Source organism: Phyllopteryx taeniolatus, chromosome 2, assembly GCF_024500385.1.
Source record: "Phyllopteryx taeniolatus isolate TA_2022b chromosome 2, UOR_Ptae_1.2, whole genome shotgun sequence".
NCBI classification, from domain to species: Eukaryota; Metazoa; Chordata; class Actinopteri; order Syngnathiformes; family Syngnathidae; genus Phyllopteryx; species Phyllopteryx taeniolatus.
The window spans coordinates 33293210-33318318 of NC_084503.1; the positions used below are offsets into that span (position 1 = coordinate 33293210).

The 25109-nt window shown below is 43.0% G+C and overlaps 1 protein-coding gene across 3 annotated transcripts; it reads right to left on the reverse strand.

The window, feature by feature from the left end:
• Positions 1-1305: 1305 nt before the first annotated feature.
• On the reverse strand, positions 1306-24509 carry LOC133474274 (b(0,+)-type amino acid transporter 1-like). 3 transcript variants are annotated; one of them, XM_061765801.1, is made up of 13 exons: positions 23639-24505; positions 21909-22033; positions 17579-17726; positions 10242-10484; positions 9471-9596; positions 9287-9386; positions 6253-6297; positions 4703-4826; positions 4178-4281; positions 3991-4087; positions 3761-3910; positions 3514-3688; positions 1306-2127 (listed from the first exon to the last, which is right to left on the reverse strand). In XM_061765801.1, the coding sequence occupies exons 1-13, from the start codon at positions 23733-23735 to the stop codon at positions 2066-2068; spliced, it is 1596 nt and encodes a 531-aa protein (XP_061621785.1). In that variant the 5' UTR covers positions 23736-24505; the 3' UTR covers positions 1306-2065. The 3 variants fall into 3 exon arrangements, 2 of the variants coding, with proteins under 2 accessions (XP_061621785.1, XP_061621786.1); XM_061765802.1 differs by having other exon boundaries at positions 1307-2127; positions 21909-22031; positions 24412-24430; XR_009787432.1 differs by having other exon boundaries at positions 2096-2127; positions 3514-3612; positions 23639-24509.
• Between the last annotated feature and the right edge of the window lie 600 nt (positions 24510-25109).

A 25109-nucleotide genomic window follows, 5' to 3' on the forward strand; every position in this document is an offset into this window, starting at 1 on the left:
TTAAATGGACTTTTTGACAAATTTCAATCAGGTTTCCGAACTCATCACGGTACAGAATCTGCTCTTATCAAAGTCCTAAATGATATAAGGTTTAATACTGACTCGGGAAAGGTGTCTTGTTGGACCTCAGTGCGGCTTTTGATACGGTCGATCATAATATACTGCTGAACAGGTTGGAAACGTGGGTAGGACTAAATGGAACAGTCCTTAAATGGTTCAGGTCCTACCTGGAGGAAAGGAGTTATTTTGTAACCATTGGAAGTGTTCAATCTCATCAAGTGTTCAATTACCTATGGGGTCCCTCAAGGGTCAGTTAATTGGACCCCTCCTGTTTAGCCTGTATATGCGACCCTTGGGTCAAATTCTTCAGAACTTTAATTTTGACTGTAATGGCTATGCAGATGACACACAGTAATATCTAGCAGTTTCTCCAGATGACTACAGTTCAATTGAGGTGCTGTGCCACTGTCTAAAACAGATAAATAACTGGATGAGCTAAAATTGTCTTCAAATAAACCAAAACAAAACTGAGATAATTGTTTTTGGCAATAAAGAAAAGAGGATTGCCTTTAATAAATACCTGGAGTCACTCTCTTTACAAACCAAAGACCAAGTCTGAAACCTTGGTGTTCTGAAAGATTCCGACCTGACTTTCAACAGTCATATCAAATCAATTCCTAAAACTGCCTTCTACCATCTGAAGAACATATCCAGAGTGAAGGCTTGCATGTGTCAAACAGACCAGGAGAAGTTAATCCATGCGTTTATCTCAAGTAGACTTGACTATTGTAATGATCTTCTGAGTGGACTCCCTAAAAAGAGCATTAAAAGTTTGTAGTTCGACTTTTTTTTGTGCCATATTTCTTTGACCAACTTTCTGTCACTTGTAATTACAGGGATCAAAAATGCCAGATCTCCATGGAGTTCTGACTTATTCTGGAAAAGACCCCGCAGACATCGGTCAGATTCGCAGAGCACATTAACCTTTGTATCACAAATGCTGGAAACATACAGATTATTTCTTAATATTCCAATTGAATCAAATTTTGCTTAACATTTCTTGTCCAAACTTTTGTATTATATATAAATGATCTGTGTCAGTGTCAAACTTGCGACTTACGTGCAAAACATCTTTCATGCGGCCAAATTTAGTTATTTAAGCATAAACTACACATTGAAGAGAATAGGCTTGAAGGACTCCTCATGCCTGCATAAAGCAATGCTCCACTGACATCTAGTGGTATTTCTTTTTTCTAGTGCAATCGCAAAGGTTAAACAAAATAGGAAAACGCATTCTTGCTCATGAATAGTTTATTTAAAATCAACGAAGCAAACAAAAACAGTTTATCATACGAATGTCATAATTTTACATAACAAATGAAATAAAAAATAAAATAAAATAAAAAAAGCCATTTTAAAACCATTTCCTGGTGGCATGGTGGATGACTGGTTAGAGCGTCTGCCTTACAGTTCTGAGGACTGGGGTTCAATTCCCGGCCCCGCCTGTGTGGAGTGCTGGAGCCTATCCTAGCTATCTTCGGGCAGGAGGCGGTGTACACCCTGGACTGGTTGCCAGCCAATCGCAGGGCACACATAAACAAACAACCATTCACACTCACATTCACTCCTATGGGCAATTTAGAGTTTTCAATCAACCTACCATGCATGTTTTTGGGATGTGGGAGGAAACCGGAGTGAAGGGAAAAACCCACGCAGGCACGGGGAGAACATGCAAACTCTACACAGGCGGGGCCGGGGATTGAACCCCTGGTCCTCAGAACTGTGAGGCTGACGCTCTAACCAGTCGTTCACCGTGCCGACCTCAGATAGTGCAAGTGTAGATAATTTTGTCACCCTGAATATAGAAGCAGTGAAGCAAAACCGGAATTCTCATTCATGTACATTTAGACCCATATGTAAATGTCACACTGTTTGCAGCTATTTAACAAAGATGACCCCGTAGTTCTGGCTTAGATCCCATCAGGTATTCCAAGTGTTCCAAAAATTAGTTTGGCACCATCCCTGCTCCAGGAGCCAAATGGAAGTTGACCCAGTTGTCGCCTCGTCACTCACATTTCTCAGGAGGAACCACTTCCATCAGGAGCTGCAGATATATGGTGATGGGCCCTGTGAGGGGGTAAAGGTCAAAGCAGCACACAAGGAGTCATTTGCTTGTGTTACACTAAACACATACAACACATAGTGGTTCCGCTGCTACGTTTTCCAGCATCTCATAATAAGGCAGAAGCAGGTGACTTCTCCCAGCCAATTAAAAAAGAAAGGTGATCATGGTAATTAATAAGTTACACTGAAATTAAATTGGAAAAGGTGTCATGATCAATTATAATCATATATATTATTATGGCGGCACGGTGTCGACTGGTTAGAGCGTTTGCCTCACAGTTCTGAGGAGCGGGGTTCAATCCCCGGCCCCGCCTGTGTGGAGTTTGCATGTTCTCCCCATGCCTGCGTGGGTTTTCTCCGGGCACTCCGGTTTCCTCACGCATCCCAAAAACATGCATGGTAGGTTAATTGACAAGTCTAAATTGCCTGTAGGTGTGACTGTGAGTGCGAATGGTTGTTTGTTTGTATGTGCCCTGCAATTGGCTGGCAACCAGTTCAGGGTGTACCCCGCCTCCTGCCCGATGACAGCTGGGATAGGCTCCAGTACGCCCGCGACCCTAGTGAGGAGAAGCGGCTCAGAAAATGGATGGATGGTTGGATATATTATTATAAATCTAATATGGGCAGCACAGTTCTAGTGGTTAGCACATCTGCCTAGCATGTCTGATGTTTGAATCTCAGCTCAGGCTCTGTGCTGTGTGGAGCTGCATGTGCTCCCTGTGCTTGTGCAGGGTTTTCTCTGGGTAGTACGGCTACCTCCCACATCTCACAAACATACACATCAGATTCATTAAAGACTGTAAATTGCCCATCGATAAATATGAGAGTAAATGATTATTTTCTTTATGTGTCCTGTTATTGACTGGCGCCCAGTCCAGGGTGTAACGCCCCTCTCGCCTTAAGTCAGCACGCATAGGATCCAACTCACCTGCTGAAATCCTGATAAGCGGCAGAAAATGAATGAATGAATGATTTGTCGTGGTGTAGAACCCTGTAGAGCGTCGTAAATTGAAAACTTTGTCCAATGTTTAGGTTCATTACATGAGAATGTTGAAACTCTATGCTCTGGTTTTAATGGTGGTTACACCTCCAACTGTAAATGTAGTTATTCACTGCAAACTGTGTGCAATGTATTGTTTTATCAATCAATACTTTTGGTGGCGAGTTTATACATAATGTACAGTACACCGAGATACATTTTTGACAGCACTTTATACCATATTACTGCCATGTGACAAGGAGTACATCTAATCAAACAAAGCATTCATACATTTACCACATTTACATTACTAAAACAGTGGCAGCATCATTCTCTCTGTTTTACAATTTTCAGCAGTCTTTTTTTATTTATTTTTTATTTTTTTACTACAAGAGTGTAAATGTACTTACTCATGAGTCTGCATGCCCACTCGACTTTCAGGTAGACAAATGGGTAGTACAGGAGGAGCCCGCTGAGAATGAAGATAGCACAGTAGAGGAACTCTATGGCTGGATTGTCAATGATGGGGGCCAGGACCAGGAAGCAAGAGATGAGCACCATTAGGACGGCGATTATGATGGGAACCTTTGGATTAACACAAACACTTAAACTATTGTTTTAGTTAAGAAAAAAAAAATCATGGTTGGTGGTCTGCACCTTGACTGGTCTTTTCAGCTCCTTCCTAGTGAAACGCATGACAATAAGAGACAATATAGTCAGGCCATAGAATAACCACTGAGCAAAGCTGAAGTAATTTATGAGGGTGTTGATGTCTGCTGGAATTATGTATAAAATAGCCAGAAAACCCTGCAAGAGAAACCACATTTATCACTTTTATAGCATTGATAAAGTACTAAAATAACAACATGAAACTTTATGTCACTCACGTTGAACATGAGAGCTGGGGATGGGGTTAGGCGCCTCAGACTAATAAAAGATAAAATTTCGACCATGTGACCTTCTCGGCCACATACATAGGCCAGCCTGAGGATCAAAACATTTAATTTAAGCATTTAACCCCTTCCTAATATGTCACCAGTGCCAAATTGTCTTTAGCTTTCACATGTTCTTTACCTGCCTGAAGTGAAGCAGGTTCCATTGGCAGCACCAAAAGTGGAAAAGACGACAAAAAGCGGAACAATCCAAGACATAGGGTAAAGAACTCTGTCTCCAAATGTCTAAAGAAGGCACAAAAAAAGAAAGTTTAGGAGCATGGTTAATTTTAACTGTAATTAAATATAAATACTCATAATATTGCCCAAAGTTAGCTGGAATAAGCTCTAGCTCACACGTGACGCTAATGAGGACATGCACTATAAAAAGTGTATGGATGGATAATACTGGTGTGTGAAAAATGTACCCAAAATATTTTTCATTGTGCCTTCATACGAGGGCACATGTACAAAATATTTACATATCTGAAAATCCCTTATCAAGACCTTTCATATGATGTATGACTCGATGTAATTTTTTAAATTACCGCTAAACCGATGAATGATAAAACATTTTTTTTTATGAAAACAGGCAACTAAGCAGGCATGAAGCACTATCCTGTATGCAGGATTTTTTTTTCAGCCCATTTCTGATTATTCCACTTACCAAAGCTACAGCTGGGGACATCAGTAGTTCATTGGGGGTCATGACAGTGAAATAAGCAAGATTGACCATCACATAGCACATGGTCACAAAGGGGATCCCAATAAGGATTGCTAATGGCATGTTCCTGCAACAAAATGAAAGACGAAGAAAGAAATCAAAAAGACATTTAAAAAAAAAAGGGGGGGGGGGGGGGCACAGAAATTTCCAGTTGCTGTCCGTCTCTGCTCATACAAAAGCCACTGGAAAGCATCTGCTGCGAGAACGTATACACCAGCCAGAACATTAGGTACACCCACAGAATAAAGCCAAACAAAATGAAAAATTGAAAGTTAATTTTTTAAAATTAATTAATTAATCTACTGAACAGGAAAAAGAGTACTCTGGCACATTTTGGCTGTTGCATATTAGCTGCCTGTCTCCTTACAGATAAGTTTTTCTTTTTAAGTTTAAAATGGTTTTACTTTAACCAGGATCCCTCACGGCACCTCGGCCAAAGGTAGACAGACCAGGGTTTGTTTTGCGCCTGTCAATGTCATGTCTCTGTTTTCCGTTGTCGTTGTTTTTTTTCTGTTGCAGTGTTGGTGAGCAAGGTGGGCGGTGCACCTGATGCCGGTCGGTCAGTAATCAGTTGCTTTATACAGTAGGTGAGTGCTAGTGTGAGACAAATTCTTTTTGTTTACCTCCATGTAGTCAGTAGTGTTTGATTCTCTGTTAACTTGCATTTTCTTACTTAGCTGTTTTTGGTCCGATGTGCTTTCTATATTTAACTTGCATTTGTAGCTGTAGCAATAAACTGTGTGTACTGACAATGGTTTACTGAAGTATTCCTGAGCCCGAGTGGCCGGTTTTTAATGCAGTGCCGCCTGAGGGAACGAAGGTCACGGGCATTCAGTGTTGGTTTTCAGCCTTGCCCTTGCCATTAGATGCAGATATTTCTACAGATTCTCTGAATCTTTTGATGATGATATGAACCGTAGATGATGAAATCCCCAAATTCCTTGTAATTTTATGTTGAGAAATGATGTTCTTAAACTGTTGGACTATTTGCTCAGGCAGTTGTTCACAAAGTGGTGAACCTCGCTTGCCTCAACCTTGCTTGTGAACAACTGAGCCCTTCGGGGGTGCGACCCCCCTAAGGTATAAAATGTAGACCCAATCATGACAAACCCACTATTTTCCTATTAACCTGTTCACCTGTGGAATGTTCAAACAGGATTTTTTTGAGCATTCATAAACTTTTGTTTCCCCTGTCCCAGCTTTGGAACGTGCTGCTGGCATAAAATTCAAAATGAGAGAATATTAGAAAAAAATCAATAACGTTCCTCAGCTTTAACATTAAATATCTTCTTTTTGTAGTGTATTCAATTGAATATAGGTTGAGAAATATTTTTACATCATTTTATTGTGTATTTATTCATGTTTTACACATTGGAACCCCAATTCCAACTTCATTGGAATTGGGGTTTGTTTAAGATAACCTACCGGTATCTCAATATATAACATAGAGTACATTGTGACTTTGGGATTGAGGTGCAGAATTTGTTACCTACCTGAAAGGGTTTTTCAGCTCCTCTGTGATGAAATTCACTTGATTCCTGAGAAATTAATGAAATGTAAACAAGTAATATCGGCACACCTTAAAAATGATGGAAGCTGTCATATTATAAGCAGAGGTGGGTAGGAGCATGTTACATTTACTCAAGTAACATTTTGGATAAAGCTTTTTACTTTTACTACAGTATTTATGTTAAGAGGAAACGGTACTTTTACTCCGTTACAATCATCTACATGCCGCTAGCTACTTTCATTTATCAATAATTGCGTGCACGATCTATTTTTAGACTTTCGTTTTCAACTTCCGTATCGGGCGTCATTGCTCCAATCCACCGTGATTACCACAATGACATTTGACTCAAGTTCACCAATCAAACGACAGAAGAACGTCACGTGTCTTCTATTGTGTGTGTGTGTGTGTGTGTGCGTGTGTGTGTGTGTGTGTGTCTCTCTCTAGCTCTCTCTCTCTCTCTCTCTCTCTCTCTCACACACACACACACTTTTTTCAATAGGTTTGGTCGGCAAACAGCTACTTCATTCTGTCATTTTAGTGGATAAAGCAAATACTGTTTATGTAAGGCCCTATGCATGTGTTGTTGTTGTTGTTTTATCCAATTAAAAACTGGACTCCAATTGAACATGAGTTTGAATGTGATCTGTTACTACTGAACACAGCCACATGCCAGTTATAAGAGGGAGTGCATCCTCGTGCAGGCACTTTTGTTTTTATTTATTTTATCTGAACGTTATATAACCAGGTAAAAGACCACTTAAAACAAAACTCTTTTGGAATGGTGACCTGGCCAAGAAGGCAGCAAGTTAAACGTCAAGTCCAAGTCAATCACATTCAAGTTTATTTCAGTTGTTTATTTTCACCTACCCTCTCAAAAAGATACAAAAATAAATCAGTTGAGTTGTACAATTCTTTTACAACACAAAAACCTGGCATTTGAACAGGGGTGTGAATACCTTTAATATCCACTGTAGCCTTGTTCCTGTTTTTGTCATCTGCGTGGACCGACAGCATTAAGCTGTTTATCAAGTAGAAACAATATAGTCTAAGACCATTTCTTGGAGCTGAATTTACAACCCCAATACCGATGAAGTTGGGATGTTGTGTTAAACATAAATAAAAACAGAATACAATGATTTGCAAATCATGTTCGACCGATATTTAATTGAATACACTACAAAGAGAAGATATTTAATGTTCAAACTGATCAACTTTATTGTAAATTAAGGGTTGCAAAAAATCATTAACTTAGAATTTTATGGCTTCAACACGTTCCAAAAAAGCTGGGACAGTGTTACATCACCTTTCCTTTGAACAACATTCAATAAATGTTTGGGAACTGAGGACACTAATTGTTGAAGCTTTGTCGGTGGAATAACTTCCCATTCTGATGATCTTGATGTACAGCTTCAGCTGTTCAACAGTCCAGGGTCTCCGTTGTCGTATTTTATGCTTCATAATGCACACACATTTTCAATGGGAGACAGGTCTGGACGACAGGCAGGCCAGTCTAGTACCCGCACTTTTTTACTACGAAGCCACGGTGTTGTAACACGTGCAGAATGTGGTTTGGCATTGTCTTGCTGAAATAAGCAGGGGCGTCCATGAAAAAGACATTGTTTGGATGACACCATATGTTTCTCCAAAACCTGTATGTACCTTTCAGCATTAATGGTGCCTTCACAGATGTGTAAGTTATCCATGCCATTGGCACTAACACAGCCCCATTCCATCACAGATGCTGGCTTTTGAACTTTGCGTCCATAACAGTCCGGATGGTTCGTTTCCTCTTTGGCCCGGAGGACACGACGTCCACAATTTCCAAAAACAATTTAAAATGTGGACTCGTCGGACCACAGAACACTTTTCCACTTTGCATCAGTCCATCTTAGATGAGCTCGGGCCCAAGGAAGCCGGCGGCGTTTCTGGGTGTTGTTGATAAATGGCTTTTGCTTTGCATAGTAGAGTTTTAAGTTGCACTTACGGATGAAGCGCCGAACTGTATTTACTGACATTGGTTTTCTGAAGTGTTCCTGAGCCCATGTGGTGATATCCTTTACACCTTGATGTCGGTTTTTGATGCAGTGCCGCCTGAGGGATCGAAGGTCACGGGCATTCAATGTTGGTTTTCAGCCTTGCCGCTTACATGCAGTGATTTCTCCTGATTCTCTGAACCTTTTGATGATATTATGGACCGTAGATGATGAAATCCCTATATTCCTTGCAATTGTACATTGAGGAACATTGTCCTTAAACTGTTCGACTATTTTCCCACGCTCTTGTTCACAAAGAGGTGAACCTCGCCCCATCTTTGCTTGTGAATGACTGAGCAATTCAGGGAAGCTCCTTTTATACCCAATCATGGCACCCACCTGTTCCCAATTAGCCTGTTCACCTGTGGGATGTTCCAAACAGGTGTTTGATGAGCATTCCTCAACTTTCTCAGTCTTTTTTTCCACCTGTCCCAGATTTTTGGGAACGTGTTGCAGCCATAAAATTCTAAGTTAATGATTATTTGCTAAAAACAATCAAGTTGATGAGTTTGAACATTAAATATCTTGTCTTTGTAGTGTATTCAATTAAATATAGGTTGAACATGATTTGCAAATCATTGTATTCTGTTTTTATTTATGTTTAACACAACGTCCCAACTTCATTGGAATTGGGGTTGTACCTTAATTTGTTATTTTACAAATATTTTATTTTATAAAGATTTTATTTGTTATGTTTTAGACTACGTGATATTGTTCAGCAATATCTGAATTTGCACATTCATATTTTATTTCGTTATTTTTATTTTATTTGCCAGTTATGCTCTGATTTAAAAAATAAATCAGAAGTTACTCAATAGTTACTCAGTACTTGAGGAGTTTTTTTCTCTGAGTACTTTCTTAGTCTTACTCAAGAAATGATTTGGAGTCATATTATTCTAAAGACATTATTGGCTACTCTACCCATCTCTGATTATAAGACATGAGATTGCTCATTGCAACGCTGATGAAATACTGAATGTTTACCATCCATCATAGGCCCAGAGTCCACTATAAAAGGCAAGTCCAATTCCTCCAACAGACATTGACTTGGCATCAAATGCGTTTGACAAGTTCTCAGTTTTTCCTGGACACAAAGATATAAATATCAAAATTACATCAATTGGCACCATTATACTCTATTACAGAGACAACGTCTAACAAGTCTCACCTTCCACCAAGAAAACAATGCCTGCTCCCACTATGATGACGATGAGGAAAAGTTTGGCCGCAGTGAAGATGTTTTGTACGTAATTCGCTAGTTTGACACTGAAACAGTTGATGGTCACAATGAAAACTGAAGAAGAAGAAACAAAATCTTGGTATCAAGCAGCCAATTTCCTAAATTTAATATATTGAATTGTTGGTAATAATAACAATATTCATTATTATTATTATTTTCTTTAATGTCTTCATCTACAGTTGTGAAGTATGGCAAACACATCAGCAAGGCTAAATACAAAGTGATCAAAATATAGTTTGTTAGATATTTGATATTGGTAATTAATTGATAAAACAGCTCAAGATCTTGACTAAAGGTGCTAACAGCAAAACAATAACATTGACATAAACATTGCCAGATCATTTTAGTGGGCCACAAACAATGCACACAAGTCAGAACGGATGCTAACATGAGCGGTGTCCCGGCTATTCCAACATTATCAAATACTGTACCACCAAAAAAGGAGATGATACTTGCCTGTGCAAACTAAAAAATTGTAACCAATATGAAAACCTAAGAAGTCACCAGGTGTGACTGTGGAGTGAATGAATAATGTATGCTCTTTTAAAGCATATTTGAGTGTCTTGAAAAGCGCTGGAAAAGTGCAATGCATTAAGTGTCTCCAATATTTATGATGGTTGTAATTAAAAAATTCAAGAAACTACCCTAAACACCATTGTTTTTTAACCTGTAGTAGTCATGTACCGTAGTATACGCTACCTATGGCTGCAGCCGCCAGACACTTGGTGACAATGACAGGAGGGCTGCATTCAGGATAGAAAGGAGTTGAGGCATACTCGGCAAAGCTCAGTGTGATTATGGCCACGCCTGAGGGCTTGGATACCATCACGGAGGTCCACGAGTAAAGGTAGGCCACCGGGGAGCCGAAAGCTTCCATCAGATAAGAATGCTCCCCTCCGGAATTTGGGATCATGGTGCCCAGCTCGGTGTAGCACAGCGCTCCTGGGTAGCGCAACAACACAGATAAAACAAATTAGTGGGAATTACTTTTCTGATAGCAGGTTCAAGGAAATGACTCATTAGGATTGCAAGTGAGCTGGAGCCTATCCCAGATGACTTTGGGGAAGAGGCACCGTGAACTGGTCGCCAGCCAATCGCAGGCCACATATAGACAAACCTGGACAAACACTCACATTAACAAAGGTAACGATTTTAATCTTCAATTGGATTGCAACACGCATGTTTTAGGGATGTGGGAAGAAACCGGACTGCCCTGAGAAAACCTCGCAGGTACGCGGAAAGGCCAGAGCCCGCGTACGTACCCACAACCTCTACGTATGCACTAACCAGTCGGCCATCGTACTGCCCTATTTAGTTTTATTTTTGTCAAAATGGAAATGACATTTTTCTTTGTTTAGTTATTTAGGGTTTTTGTTGTTTTGAATGAAAAGGACATATTAGAGAGAGAACTGAGAGAACCGCCGTCTCCCTTTCCCTCTCCTCCCCGCCTAGCGCTGCTTGCCAGCCGTCCCAGCGGAGCCCCGATCACTGGGGATTGAGAAGCTCTCGAGCAGTGACAACGATCCTGCCAGTGGTATTTGCTTGACATTTTTAGTATTTTATTATTAGTTGTGTTTTATGTTTTCATAGCCCAAATTGAATTGTATCTGCACAATACATTGACGATAAGGCTTTTTATTTGTGTTCAATCTTTATGTTCAGGACTATTACAGCTGCCGTTCTTTTTTTGTTTTTTTTACAAGTGCTCTAGTGTCCTAGGGCAAGGTCCTAACTATTGTTTGTAGAGATTAAACCTGCACAATCGATATATTGAACCAAATCAACATTTTTATTATTTGTTTGTGTTTACTTTGGGCTAGCTAAAGTTTTTCCTGCTTTGAATAGTCAATCAAAATGTTATTCCCTTTGTACCCCTTTATGTAACAGATTTTAACCCTAGTAGTAGTCTGTTGTGTCACCCTTAAAATTGTCAAAATAAACGTTAACTTTCTTTGACTTTACATCAGTGTTAAAGTCCACAAAAATAATAAAGAATTATTAATAATACTCCAGCTTTCCCACTTGCCTTATTAAACTGCAATTTACTGTTTCTTCACCTCTGCTAATCAACATTTTACAGTAATGACAAAGTTGTATCTAATATAATATGCATATGAGGGAAAAAAAATACACAACATACTGAGCTTAGGCCTCAGGATATACAGAACCTTTATATTGATGTCTCATTTGTGTGACTTTAGAGGTGTATTTATCCATCCATTTACTCTAGAACTTGCCTCTTGAGGGTCACAGCCCACGGGTGAGCTGGAACCTTTACCAGCTAACTTTAGGGGAGAGTCAGGGTTCACACTGGACTGGTCGACAGTGAATCACAGTTTAGAGGTATATTTTTTCCTGTTGGTGGAATTCTGAATTTTATGACTTCGAAGCATTCAACTTTAAAGGTTTCACTTTTCAATAACAAGCAAGATGCCATTCATCTTTGTAATGTCACATACTAAATTATCCTGATTGCTATGCAGTGTTGTCGCATATTCACATTTTTTGTGTATATGAGTTCCAGTTCATCTACTCTTTTTAAAATACAGAGTGGTCCTTCTTGAGTGGATGACCTCGGAGACCAGAGTAGTTATCTCACTAGGAATCCCTTTGATTTGATGTTTTCCGCAGCATCTATGTTGTAGCCTTGAAGCCAACTGTACTCTGCAGTTGATAAGCTTCCCCTATAATCAGTAAGGTCACAGTGGCCAACTTTGCTGATGGATAATAGTTGAGTGAATTCCTCTGCTTCATCATAACTGCTACGCACTTTATGAATACATTGGCCATTTGTACCCACTTGAAAATTTGAATGGATTAGAGACAAGTTGATTTATGTACTGGTACCTTTACTTACAAGTTAAATTCACTGCATGATTGAGCTTGAGCCATTTACTTGTATCTTAAATTGTAAGTGAAATGTGGGATGCTGGGCGGATATTGTGAGGTCCACTGCCAACTTGTAGTGGTGGTGTATCTGAAGCTCACTCAGACCTTGGCTTGCAATACAAAACAAAACAATTTTTTTTAAATCAACCTAGGGACGGCCCGTAACTCAGAAAACTCCCAAGTTGGTGTACCCGTAAGTCAAGGTACCACGGCACTTCTCTGTATCAAATGTAACACACATATTGGGAAGAAATATAGACATGTCACTGTCTGGATCTGTTGGGACACTACCACTAATGTGTCACTGTGACATGTTAATTACCCTAGTCCCGCAAATAGCATCCGGGGGTGTCATTTACTCAACTACAGATGAAGGGATGCATTCACACGGAGAAAGACCTTTATTTGTATGCATTTTTAAAATGAAACAAGAGTTTAAACCAAAATAATTGTAAATCTGTCAAAAATGGAGAGGAGCTGGACCCAAGAGAGGGCGGAGGCAGCTTAAATGTGATGAACAGTTTATTGAGACAAGGTAATGGAGGTGGTCGTGGATGTGTTGGCAGGCAGTGGCGTGGACAGGTGGCAGGCAGTGGAGAGGACAGGCGGCTGGCTTGGTGGCAGGAATGACGTGGCTCAGGAACACATGGAACACTGAGAACGAGGAGACACAAGAGTTAAAAAGGGAATGAGGTATAGAGTGGCTGAGAGTGGAGGGGGGGAGAGCGAGGACGCAAAGTGCCCTCCAGGCTCCTATAATGGAACTGCAAGGCAGTATATGACAGTACCCCCCTCTCAACCGATGCCTCCCGGCGTCCTGACAGGCTTCCCCGGGTGAGCCGCGCAGAAGTCGTCCAAAAGGGTGTGATCGAGAATGAGCTTCTGGGAAATCCAAGACCACTCCTCCGGCCCATACCCTTCCCAATCGACCAGGTACTGGAACCCCCTCCCCCTCTACCTCACGTCGAGGATGCGCGACACTGTGAAGGCCGTCACTAATCCGGGGGGGGTGGAAGAGGTTCAGCCAGAGGGCTCAGGGCGCAGGTGGCGACAGGCTTCAGCAAAGAGAGCGGAATGTGGGATGAATTTTCAGGGACTGTGGAAGCTTTAATTGGACGGAAGTGGGATTGCTGAGTTTGGTAATGGGGGAGGGACCAATGAAACGCGGAGTGAGCTTCCGGGACGCCGTCTGAAGTGGGAGGTCGTGGGAAGAGAGCCAGACGGATTGACCCGCCTTGTATTCGGGCATTGAGGAGCGATGACGGTCCGCGAGCAGCTTGTTGCGGGCCACAGACCGGGTCAACGGCGCCCGGACATTCTTCCACACCACCTGGACTCTCCGGAAGTGATTCTGTACGGATGGAACCGCCACGGCCTGCTCCTGTATTTTGAACAGTGGTGGTTGGAAACCGTGGCAAGCCATGAACAAGGACATACTGGTAGTGGAGCTGGTGAGAGATTTGTGGGCATACTCAATCCACGGGAGGAATGAGCTCTAGGATGAGGGTTTGCGTCCTGCAACAAAACGGAGGGCTGATTCCAGGGATTTATTTACCCGCTCTGTCTGGCCGTTGGTCTGTGGATGATACCCTGAGTACAAGCTGGCTGCTGCGCCCACTGCTTTATAGAATTCTTTCAGGACCTCTGTCAGAGACGATGTCGATGGGGATACCGTGGAGACTGAAGACATGCTGGACAAGGAGATTAGCAGTTTCAAAGGCAGATGGTAGTTTGGGGAGCGGAACGTAATGAACCAGAGCGATATGGGACCAAGGGCGGCTTGGGATAGGCAATGGACACAGCAGCTCCAGCTGGGGACAGGTGTGAAGGCTTCCCTCGGGCACAGACGGAGCAGGCTTGGACGAACTCACTGGTGTCTTTAACAAGGCTGGGCCACCAGAAGTACTCCCGGATGAATGGTGAATGGTGCAGGTGATGCCAGGATGACAGGTGAGTTTGGATTTATGGGCCTACTGAAGGACGTCAGCGCGTGCAGAATCGGGTATGAACAGGCGGTTTGAAGGCCCGGTCTTGGGATCCAGGTGAGTCTTTTGGGCCTCCTTAACCACTTGTTCGATCTGCCAAGTGGCAGCTCCAACGATGCACAAGCAAGGAAGGATGGGTTCCGGTTTGTCAGGGCTGGATGGGGGTGAGTAAAGGGCATCTGGTTTGCCGTTTGTGGAGCCAGGACGGAAGGAGAGACTGAAATTAAACCTGCTCAAGAAGAGAGCCCAGTGAGCTTGTCGCGGGCTAAGGCGTTTGGCGGAACGGAGGTAAGAGAGATTCTTGTGGTCTGTCCAAATGATGAATGGTCGTACAGTCCCCTCCAGCCAGTGTCTCCACTCTTCCAAGGCCCATACAATGGCCAGCAGCTCTCGGTTGCCGACGTCGTAGTTCCTTTCGGCAGGGGACAAACGACGAGATAAAAAAGGAACAGGGGTTAAGTTTCTGGGTCGTGGGGTCCTGGTGCGAGAGGACAGCCCCTGCCCCCGTGCCTGAGGCGTCAACCTTGACCACGAACTGGAGGGAGGGGTCGGGGTGGCGAAGAATGGGCGTACTGGTAAACAGGGTCTTGTGTTGACTGAATGCTTAGGATGCTGCCGGGGTCCACTGAAAGGGGGAGCTGGTGGATGTGAGGCTAGTGAGGGGAATTGCGACCTTGCTGTAATTCCGGATGAATCGACGATAGAAATTGGCGAGTCCAAGAAAATGTTGCAGTTCTTTGCGGGTGGTGGGAGTGGGCCAGTTAACGACGGCTTGGATCTTGGCAGGGTCCGGTTGTAGTTGTCCTTTAGAGATAAAGTAGCCCAGGAAGTGTACGGAGGACAGGTGGAATTCACATTTTTTGGGTTTAAAATACAGGTGGTTCTCGAGGAGGCGCTGGAGGACTTGGTCTACATGATGGCAATGTTCTTCAAGGAAGCAGGAAAAAAATGAGAATGTCATCCAAATAGACAAAACCAAACCCGTTCAGCATATCACGGAGGACGTCGTTAATGAAGGTCTGGAAGACAGCGGGGGCGTTACTCAATCCAAACGGCATGATCTGGTATTCGAAGTGTCCAAGAGGGGTGTTGAAAGCGGTTTTCCATTCATCCCCCTCTCGGATACGGATGAGGTGTTAGGCGTCTCCATCCATCCATTTTCAACACCACTTATCCTGGTTAGGGTCGCGGGACACTGGAGCCTATCCCAGCTGACTTCGGGCGAAAGGCGGACTACACCCTGAACTGGTCGCCAGTCAGTCCCAAGGCACGTTTAGACACGGACAACCATTCGCACTCACATTCACAACGTCACTGAGTGGGAACTGAACCCACGCTGCCTGCACCAAAGTCAGGCGAGTGTACCACTACGCAATCAGTGACGCTGTTAGGCGTTTCGTAGATCCAATTTGGTGACTATCTGGGCATCACAGAGGGGTTCAAACGAGGGGTCGATGAGGGGAAGCGGAGATTTATTTTTGACGGTGATGTCATTGAGACCACGGTAGTCGATACATGGGCCGAGAGTGGTGTCTTTCTTTTCAACAAAAAAAGTCCCTACTGGAGAAGAAGAAGGTCGTATGAGTCCGGAAGCCAGAGAGTCATGGATATGGTCCTCCATTGCCTATTTCTCAGGTCGGGAAAAGTTGTAGAGACAGCTGGAGGGAAGAAGGGCCGGACTGCGTGGTGCTCTGAGTGGGAGGATTCTTACATATGCGGACCCTCTTCTCTCATGCTCACTCTCACAGTCTGTTATCTAAACGGATGGAAAGGGCGATGAGATCCTCGAGAGAGGAAGGCTCGTCCCGGACTGCTATCTTTCCTTCAGTTGTTCGGATAGCCCATTAGGAAAAAAATCCCCCTAAGTGCCACGTCGTTCCACCCGCATTCACCTGGCAATATCCGGAACTCAATGGAATATTCAGCTACTGATTTAGCGCCCTGCGTGAGCATGAGGCAATGGGTGGCTTCTTTGCCCTGAACTGGGTGATCAAATACTTTGCGGAGTTCGGCGGAAAAAGAATTGAATGAATTAAGTACCGAGGAGTAGTTTTGCCATAAGGACATGGACCACTTTGCTGCGGAGGAGGATAGTGACATATGATACCTTGGATCGTTCGGTGGGATAACGGTAGGGTTGATGGTTGAAAACGAGTGAGCAATTAAGAAAAAACTGGCTACATGCACCTAGGTCCCCGGAGTAGGGCTTGGGCGGAGTTTGCTCGGAGGCTGCGGGCTCGGAAGGAGTACTTACAGTAGGAAGTTCAGATTGCATCTTCAAGGAAAGGAGGGAAACTTGTTGTGTGAGGGAGTGTAGGGATTCCATGAGTTCCGTTCTTGTTTTCCTATGTGGGTGCCTTGTAGGGTGAGTGGTTTCATGATTGCTGGGTCCATGATGGCCAAAGTATTCTGTCAAGAATGGAGTGGAGCTGGACCCAAGAACATGCGGAGGCAGATAGAACGTGATGAACAGTTTATTGAGAAAAGGTAATGGAGGTGGTCCTGGATGTGTTGGCAGGCGGTGGCGTTGACAGGTGGCAGGCAGTGGAGAGGACAGGCGGCTGGCTTGGTGGCAGGAATGACTTGGCTCAGGAACACAGGGGAACACTGAGAACGAGGAGACAATAGTTAAAAAGGGAATGAGGTATAGAGTGGCTTACTTGAGTCAGATGGGCCGTGGTACCACTAGAAGAGGCTGCAATACTTTGGCGAGGATTTCCGGGAACAGGCAGGCCTATATACCGGTGGTGATGAGGCTGGTTGGTGACAGGCGCTGAAAACAGAAAGGGGGGGGGGGGGGGGGAGAGAGAGGACGCAAAGCGCCCTCCAGGCTCCTATAATGGAACTGCAGGGCAGTATATGACAAAAGCAGAGAAACCGTCCGTGCCAGACAGGAACATAGGCATGGACGCATACAAAATTGTGGAGTGATCGCTTATCATTTACCACCATCTCCATATTATCTAAGATCATCTTTAACACTGGACTTTTAACACTGGACACATCAGACCAATATTCAACCATATTGTGTTCCACTTTAAAGCTTCCAATGATAAAACATAATGGAACATACCACTAATAATGACATTTTTTAAGATATGTTGTCAGTATTACGTCATGCGTCTTCGATGCAGTCAGTATTAGATCGTTTTGGTCTCTCACCCAGCATGGCTAACACTCCACAGGCGGTCCAGATAAGGAGGCAGGATCCCACAGCTCCAGAATTGAGCAAGACCCCTTTAGGGGAGATGAAGATGCCTGAGCCGATCATGGTGCCCACGATCAGACAGATGGCACTCAGCAGGCCCACCTGAGCTCTCACACACACACACACACACACACACACACACACACACACACACACACGCGCGCACACACACACACACAAACACACACACACACACACACACACATTTAAAGTACAGACACCATCCCAATCACTGTTCCACAGTACACATTAGTGCTCGGTGAGAGATCGTCATGTGTGCTAGGGAATTGATAAAATTTAAGTTAATTGGATGGATGACTGGATGGTCAGAAAATTATTCTTTATTCAATACAAATCATGTATCTTTGTTCAGTCTAGAAGAAACAAATGCATGGATTTCAGTTTCGGCGTCTGGGGTTATTACTGAGTGACTCATGGAGAAGTTACGTAAGTGAAAGAAGGCTGTTTTGGAAATGTCTTGAATGTAAGCAGTAAAGGAGAGACAGGAGTGAAGCCCTTTGAGACTCTTTTGTAATTAAGGGCAATACAAATAAACTTAGCTTGACTTGAGGAGTCGAGGCGGATGCCCAGGTTTTTAACTGTAGCACTTGAGTTATTGTACAGTTATTGAGGGTGAGGTTGAGGTTAGCATAACAAGAGACCTTTAATATAATTAATTAATGGTTATTTTAATGTTTTATTGAATGACTTTGTTTGCCTTCTTGTAATTTTATGTAGCTGTAAAGCATTTTAAATTATCTTGTGTACAAATTGTGCTCTACGAATAACCTTGCAATGTTTTACCACTGCTGTAGATGCGATGACACTTGACCAAACTGGAAGCACATCTGCACTGTCTGTGTTTAAAGTAAATGGAGCTATTTGTGAGTTGTTTATGTTCTCATCAACTTAGAACAATATACAGCAAGATATAACAAAATCACCATACAGGTAGTTCATTGTTTAATGGACACATTTATAACTAATGCACGATACACGCGTACCAATAATAATAATAATTTTTGCAAAGGTTCGATTAGCGTATGTTTCTGATGTGACTATCCTGTAGTGTGGAGTACAATCGTAAATAAGGGCCAACAATCGGAAATGTTTTACGATTGCCAATTCTAATGTGTGTGATGATTGTGATGTGAAACCCCAATTCCAATGAAGTTGGGTCGTTGTGTTAGACAAAAACAGAAAAAAATGATTTGCAAATCATGTTCAACCTATATTTAATTGAATACACTACAAAGACAAGATATTTAATGTTCAAACTGATAAACTTTATTGTAAATTAAGGGTTGCGAAAAATCATTAACTTAGAATTTTAATTTTAATTTTAGCTTCCCTGAATTGCTCAGTCATTCACAAGCAAAGATGGGGCGAGGTTCACCTCTTTATGAACAAGTGCGTGAGAAAATAGTTGCACAGTTTAAGGACAATGTTCCTCAATGTATAATTGCAAGGAATTTAGGGATTTCATCATCTACGCTCCATAATATCATCAAAAGGTTCAGAGAATCTGGAGAAGTCACTGCATGTATGGGGCAAGGCCAAAAACCAACATTGAATGCCCGTGACCTTCGATCCCTCAGGCGGCACTGCATCAAAAACCGACATCAATGTGTAAAGGATATCACCACATGGGCTCAGGAACACTTCAGAAAACCAATGTCAGTAAATACAGTTCGGCGCTACATCCGTAAGTGCAACTTGAAACTCATCTATGCAAAGCAACAGCCATTTATCAGCAACACCCAGAAACACCGCCGGCTTCTCTGGGCCCAAGCTCATCTGCAAAGTGGAAAAGTGTTCTGTGGTCCGACGAGTTCACATTTCAAATTGTTCTGGGAAATTGTGGACGTCGTGTCCTCCGGGCCAAAGAGGAAAAGAACCATCCGCACTGTTATGGACGCAAATTTCAAAAGCCAGCATCTGTGATGGTATGGGGCTGTGTTAGTGCCAATGGCATGGGTAACTTACACATCTGTGAAGGCACCATTAATGCTGAAAGGTACATACAGGTTTTGGAGAAACACGCTGCCATCCAAGCAACGTCTTGTTCATGGACGCCCCTGCTTATTTCAGCAAGACAATGCCAAACCACATTCTGCACGTGTTACAACAGTGTGGCTTTCTTGTAAAAGAGTGCGGGTACTAGACTGGCCTGCCTGAAGTCCAGACCTGTCTCCCATTGAATTGCGGCCCATTATGAAGCGTAACATACGACAACGGAGACCCCGGACTGTTGAACAGCTCAAGTTGTACATCAAGCAAGAATGGGAACGAATTCCACCTACAAAGCTTCAACAATTAGTGTCCTCAGTTCCCAAACGTTTATTGAATGTTGTTAAAAGAAAAGGTGATGTAACACAGTGGTAAACATGAGCCTATCCCAGCTTTTTTTGAACGTGTTACAGCCATAAAATTCTAAGTTAATGATTATTTGCTAAAAACAATAAAGTTTATCAGTTTGAAGATTAAATATATTCTCTTTGTGGTGTATTCAATTAAATATACGTCGAACATGATTTGCAAATCATTGTATTCTGTTTTCATTTATGTTTAACACCACGTCCCAACTTCATTGGAATAGGGATTGTAAAATTTAATGATAGTCAATAGGAAAGCGCTCTCACAACAATACAAATGACAAGGAGAAAAGTTGGCAGCTGTAATGAAGTTACCAGATAAACTAACAGTTAGCCTAGCTTCTTCTATTTGTTCATCTATTACTACTTAGTGTTGTTTCGTTCACGAACGATTCGTTTAGAAAAAAAGAATATTTTTAGTGAACGAACTGAACTGAATCAGATTACGAAATGATTCGTTCTTTTAGCTTGGCCGCCGTGAGCCGAGCGAGTCGACTGGGAGCGTAAACGGAACTACTGACACATACTAGAGCGGCTCCAACTACCGGAGACAAAGTCCTTGTGTGTTTTTTGGACATACTTGGCAAATAAAAATGATTCTTATTCTGATTCCGTCACTCACTTCTGAATCTTCAGCGATTGACCAATGAGCAGCCAGCGTGCAGGCGAGGGCGGGACTTCATTAAACTTACTGCCATGTGATTTGGGGTTCGCCAGCGTTGCCACTCACTTCGGCAAATGACCAATGAGCAGCCAGCGTCAGGCAGCACCGTGCAGGCGGGGGAGGGACTTAAGTGAACTGAATGTACTGGAGAACTGAAGAACCGGAGTGATTCATCCAGTAAACTGGTGTACTGAATAACTGAAGAGTGATTCATTCAGTGAACTGGTGTACTGGTGTACTAGTGTACTGAAAAATTGAAGAGTGATTCGTTAAGGGAAGGTACTTAAGTGAACTGGTTTTTATTTCATAATAATACTAATACATTAAACTTACATTGCGCTTCTCAAGGCACTGAAAGACGCTTCACACTAATCAGATGACAATAACAGTAAGGTGGGTGAGCAGGAAGCCCGGGTGGCGGGTGCTGGTGTCAGTGATGCTGTCCACCGTGGCGGAATGCAGAAAAGTCACGCCGGCCGGCAAGAGCCTAGCTGGACGTAAGGGGACGCGGAAGGATGTTTGGTAGCTGAGCTCGCTGCACGCATGTTCACAAGTCACAACCGAAGCCGGGTGTTTGAGAGAGAGAGGTTGGTGATAGTTTAGCTGAAGTTTTTATTTTCGTTTGTTTGTTTTGTTTTAAAATCTCCCCGCCTTTCCGAGTTTACAATACATGACAACAACAAAGCATAGTCCGTCGATGAACGTGCTTGCGTGAAGGTGAAACTCTGATTTGAATGATTTTGTGGGAAAGAACTGAACGATTAGGTGAATAAATCTTTTTATAGAACTGATTCAGTACACTCAAAAGAACTGCCGTGCCCATCACTACTACTACTCTTGATTCTTTTTTATGTTTTCCAGCAGTCTGGACAACCTGCTGGTTCTTACAGGTCTGTCTTAGTATTACGCCATTACACCAAACACAATAAGAGCATGAAGCACACAATTGCCCAAAATTTTCTTTGTCACATATGGGATCGCTCACAGTTTAGGAATCTGTTAAGATGTTAAAAAATCATTAACCGCTTTAGTAGTCACGTTTCCCTAAACCTGATTAAACGGGCTTAAACATGCTTAAGGGGGTTCATTGGACTCAAACTTTAGCAATGCAAGAGTGACTGTGACGTTTATTTGGTGGAGCCTTGTATTTAGGCCTAGACAACTCATCTCTAATTATTTGCTTTGTGAATAAATTCTCGAAAATTAAACACAGTCATACAAAAAAATTAAAAATTATACGCTCACCTCCTTTTGAAGCACAGTGGCCTTTCCCAGACGTTTGTCCATCATTGTAGGGTCCCCGTTAAGGCCAGCAGAGCCATTCTGGCACTCCATCCTCTTTTCTTTGAATGTTTCTTCCACTTTGTTCTCTTGGTGCATGACAAAGACACAACATGTTCAACTCAGTCACAAAAAAGTAATAGATTAACTTCAGGACACATAAAAATCATCCATCCATCCATTTTCCGTACTAAAATTATTATGCGTATTGTAAAGTCAGTACAGTAAAGTTTACAAGCAAAAGCAGTGTCCTCATACGACCTTCAGTCAGTTAAAGAAAGTATTTATTTACTTCCCTGGTTTCATTTAGTTCTGCTCAGTTCATTGTCATTGTCAGGTCTCATTGTCTCTGTCTGTGCCACGTCTTAGTTTCCAGTCATGTTTTGTTTCCAGTTTTAGGTTTATTCAAGTGTTTCTTTGTTACTTTGATTATCTGTTGTGGGACTTTGTTTAGTTTGCTTTATCCATGTTCCTTGTTTGCCCCTTTTTTGGAAATTAAATATTATTTCTTCGAGACTCCTACACTCCTGCCTTGCCTCCCTGCTTCCCTGCGCTTGGGTCCTCTACATTTTTGCCTTGCCGTCCTCTCCTTCAAAAACCAATCGTGACAGAATGAACCGACCAGAACAGGACCCAGCGGGAAGAACACCCTGTACGTCACCCTGTACGTCACCAGTCTGCCTCCCAGCGGCCTCAGCCTGCCAACCATGCCTACCTTCCTCCCATAAGCCCTATCGTTCCGTCTTCTCAGAATCAGAATCATCTTTATGTCACGTATGGGGAGTAGCTGGATCCAAGAGCAGGCGGAGACATGTAAAATGATGAACAGTTTATTGAGGAAAGGAAATGGTGGTGGTCCTAGGTGGGTTGGCAGGCGGTATTCAAGTCGTTGGGTAGTCTGCTATTGTTCTCAGCTTGGGGTGATCGTCGCTTGTAATTGGTCAGCGATTGGAATGCATGCCAGACTGATTTAGAGTCGTTAGCGCTAAACTGTTTTTCCAACTTTGCTGCATAGATTCTCTTTGCAATGTTAATTTCTTTAGTCAGCTGGTTTCTAGCTCCAATTTAGTTGACCTCCTGTGAGAGTTGGAGATCACAGCTTGATAAAGCCAACAGAACCACATCATCTGGAAAAAGCAGAGATGCAATACTGAGGTCACCAAACCGGATCCCCTCCATGCCTCAGCTGCGCCAATAAATTCTGTCCATAAAAGTTATGAACAAAATCGGTGACAAAGGGCAGCCTTGGCGGTGTCCAACCCTCACCGGAAACAAGTCTGACTTACTGCCGGCAATGCGGAACAAACTCTGACGGTACAATCGTACAGGGACCGAACAGCCCGTATCGCGGGGTTCGGCACCCTATACTCCCGAAGCACCCCCGACAGGACTCCCCGAGGGACACGGTCGAACGCCTTCTCCATGTCCACAAAACACATGTAGATTGGTTGGGCGAACTCCCATGCACCCTCGAGGACCCTGCCGAGGGTGTAGAGCTGGTCCACTGTTCCACGGCCAGGACGAAAATCACACTGCTCCTCCTGAATCTGAGATTCGACTTCCGACGGACCCTCCTCTCCAGCACCCCTGAATAGACCTTTGCAGGGAGGCTGAGCAGTGTGATCCGGTCCATTTTTCTGCAGATGGTGAAAGAGGTCAGTCTTGTGAGGAAGTACAAGTGACTCTGACCTTACCTGCCCAAAGTATCAATGTTGGCCATCCAGTCCAGCCTTTCATCCAGCTGCACACCCAGGTATTTGTATATCTGTACAAACTCCACACTGTCATCATTTATGCAGTGATTCTCAGTGTGGTAGCACTACCACTAGTGGTACGTGGGCTTCCTCTAGTGGTACTTAAATGTTCAAACTGTATGACAAAAGAGTGACTAACTTTTTTTCTTAATCCAATACAGTAAACATTTTATGTACAGTGCAGTTGTTTTTATTTGTAAGTAAGGGACATTTGCATTTAATCATTTAGAAATGTTTGCTTTCAAACACTACATTGGTCATTATGGTGGTACTGAGAGCCACGTGTATTCTGAGGCGTTACTTCGTGTGTAAAACGCGATTACTGGCCATCAGGGGGGAGTCTATGTCGAGTACTTTGGGTGAGCTGAGCCCATTACCAAATTTTGAGGCGGTACTTCGTGTGCAAAATTTAATGACCACTGATTTATGCAAACCACTTCAGGTGAGGTCTGGGCCTGCTCAAGTCCACCACCATTTCACTGATCTTGACGGTGTGTCATCACAGCCATCTTGATGTCATCCATTCTTCAAAATGCCCCACCCCTCTCCCTTAATGACCCCCTTGAGTTTAGGAAAGAGGATATTATCACACAGACCCAGGTTGGCTGAATAGAGAGGTTGCTCCGCTAAGGTGATGATCTTCTCGGCCAGGAACTGTCAGATGCTCAGGCATTTTGAGAAGTCGCGTTGTCAATGGTGAAGCAGCCACTCACCCACGCAGGTCCTGTTGCAACTCTTGTTTCTTCTCACACATTAAAGGAAGCAAAGGCCGCAGGATCTCTTTGTAGACGTGCTGGATGATCATCTGGCCTACACTGAAGGGGAAAATCCGTCGTGTGTATTTTGGGTTTGAAATATATCTTTTGTGGCCATAGCATGAACCAACTGAAATGTGGAAATTATTCTTAGGGCATTCTAAAAGACTGAGTGTGTGTGTGTTTACTTTATATTCCATCCATCCATTCAGTTTGTATGCCGCTTGTCCTGATTAGTGTCATGGATGAACTGGAGCCTATCCCAGTTTACGTTTGGCAGGTGTACCCTGGATTGTTCACTATTCAATTGCAGTCACTCACATTCACTCATAGGGAGAATTTATTCTTCAATAAACCTAAGAAGCTTGTTTTGGTGATTCAACCATGCGAAACTTAGGCGCAAAACATCTTCACAGTGGCTAAATGTATTAATCTATCCATCTATCTTTCAATTTTCTAAGCCTTCTTATCCTGTTAGGGTTGCGGGGAGCTGTAGCCAATCCCAGCCTCCCAGTTTACTTCGGGTGAAAGGCAGACTACAATTTGGGCTTGGACTAGTCGCCAACTAGTCACAGGGGAAATACACAGACTCTCACATTCACACCATCACTGATTGAGAACTGAACCCACCCCACCTGCACCGAAGTCAGGCGAAT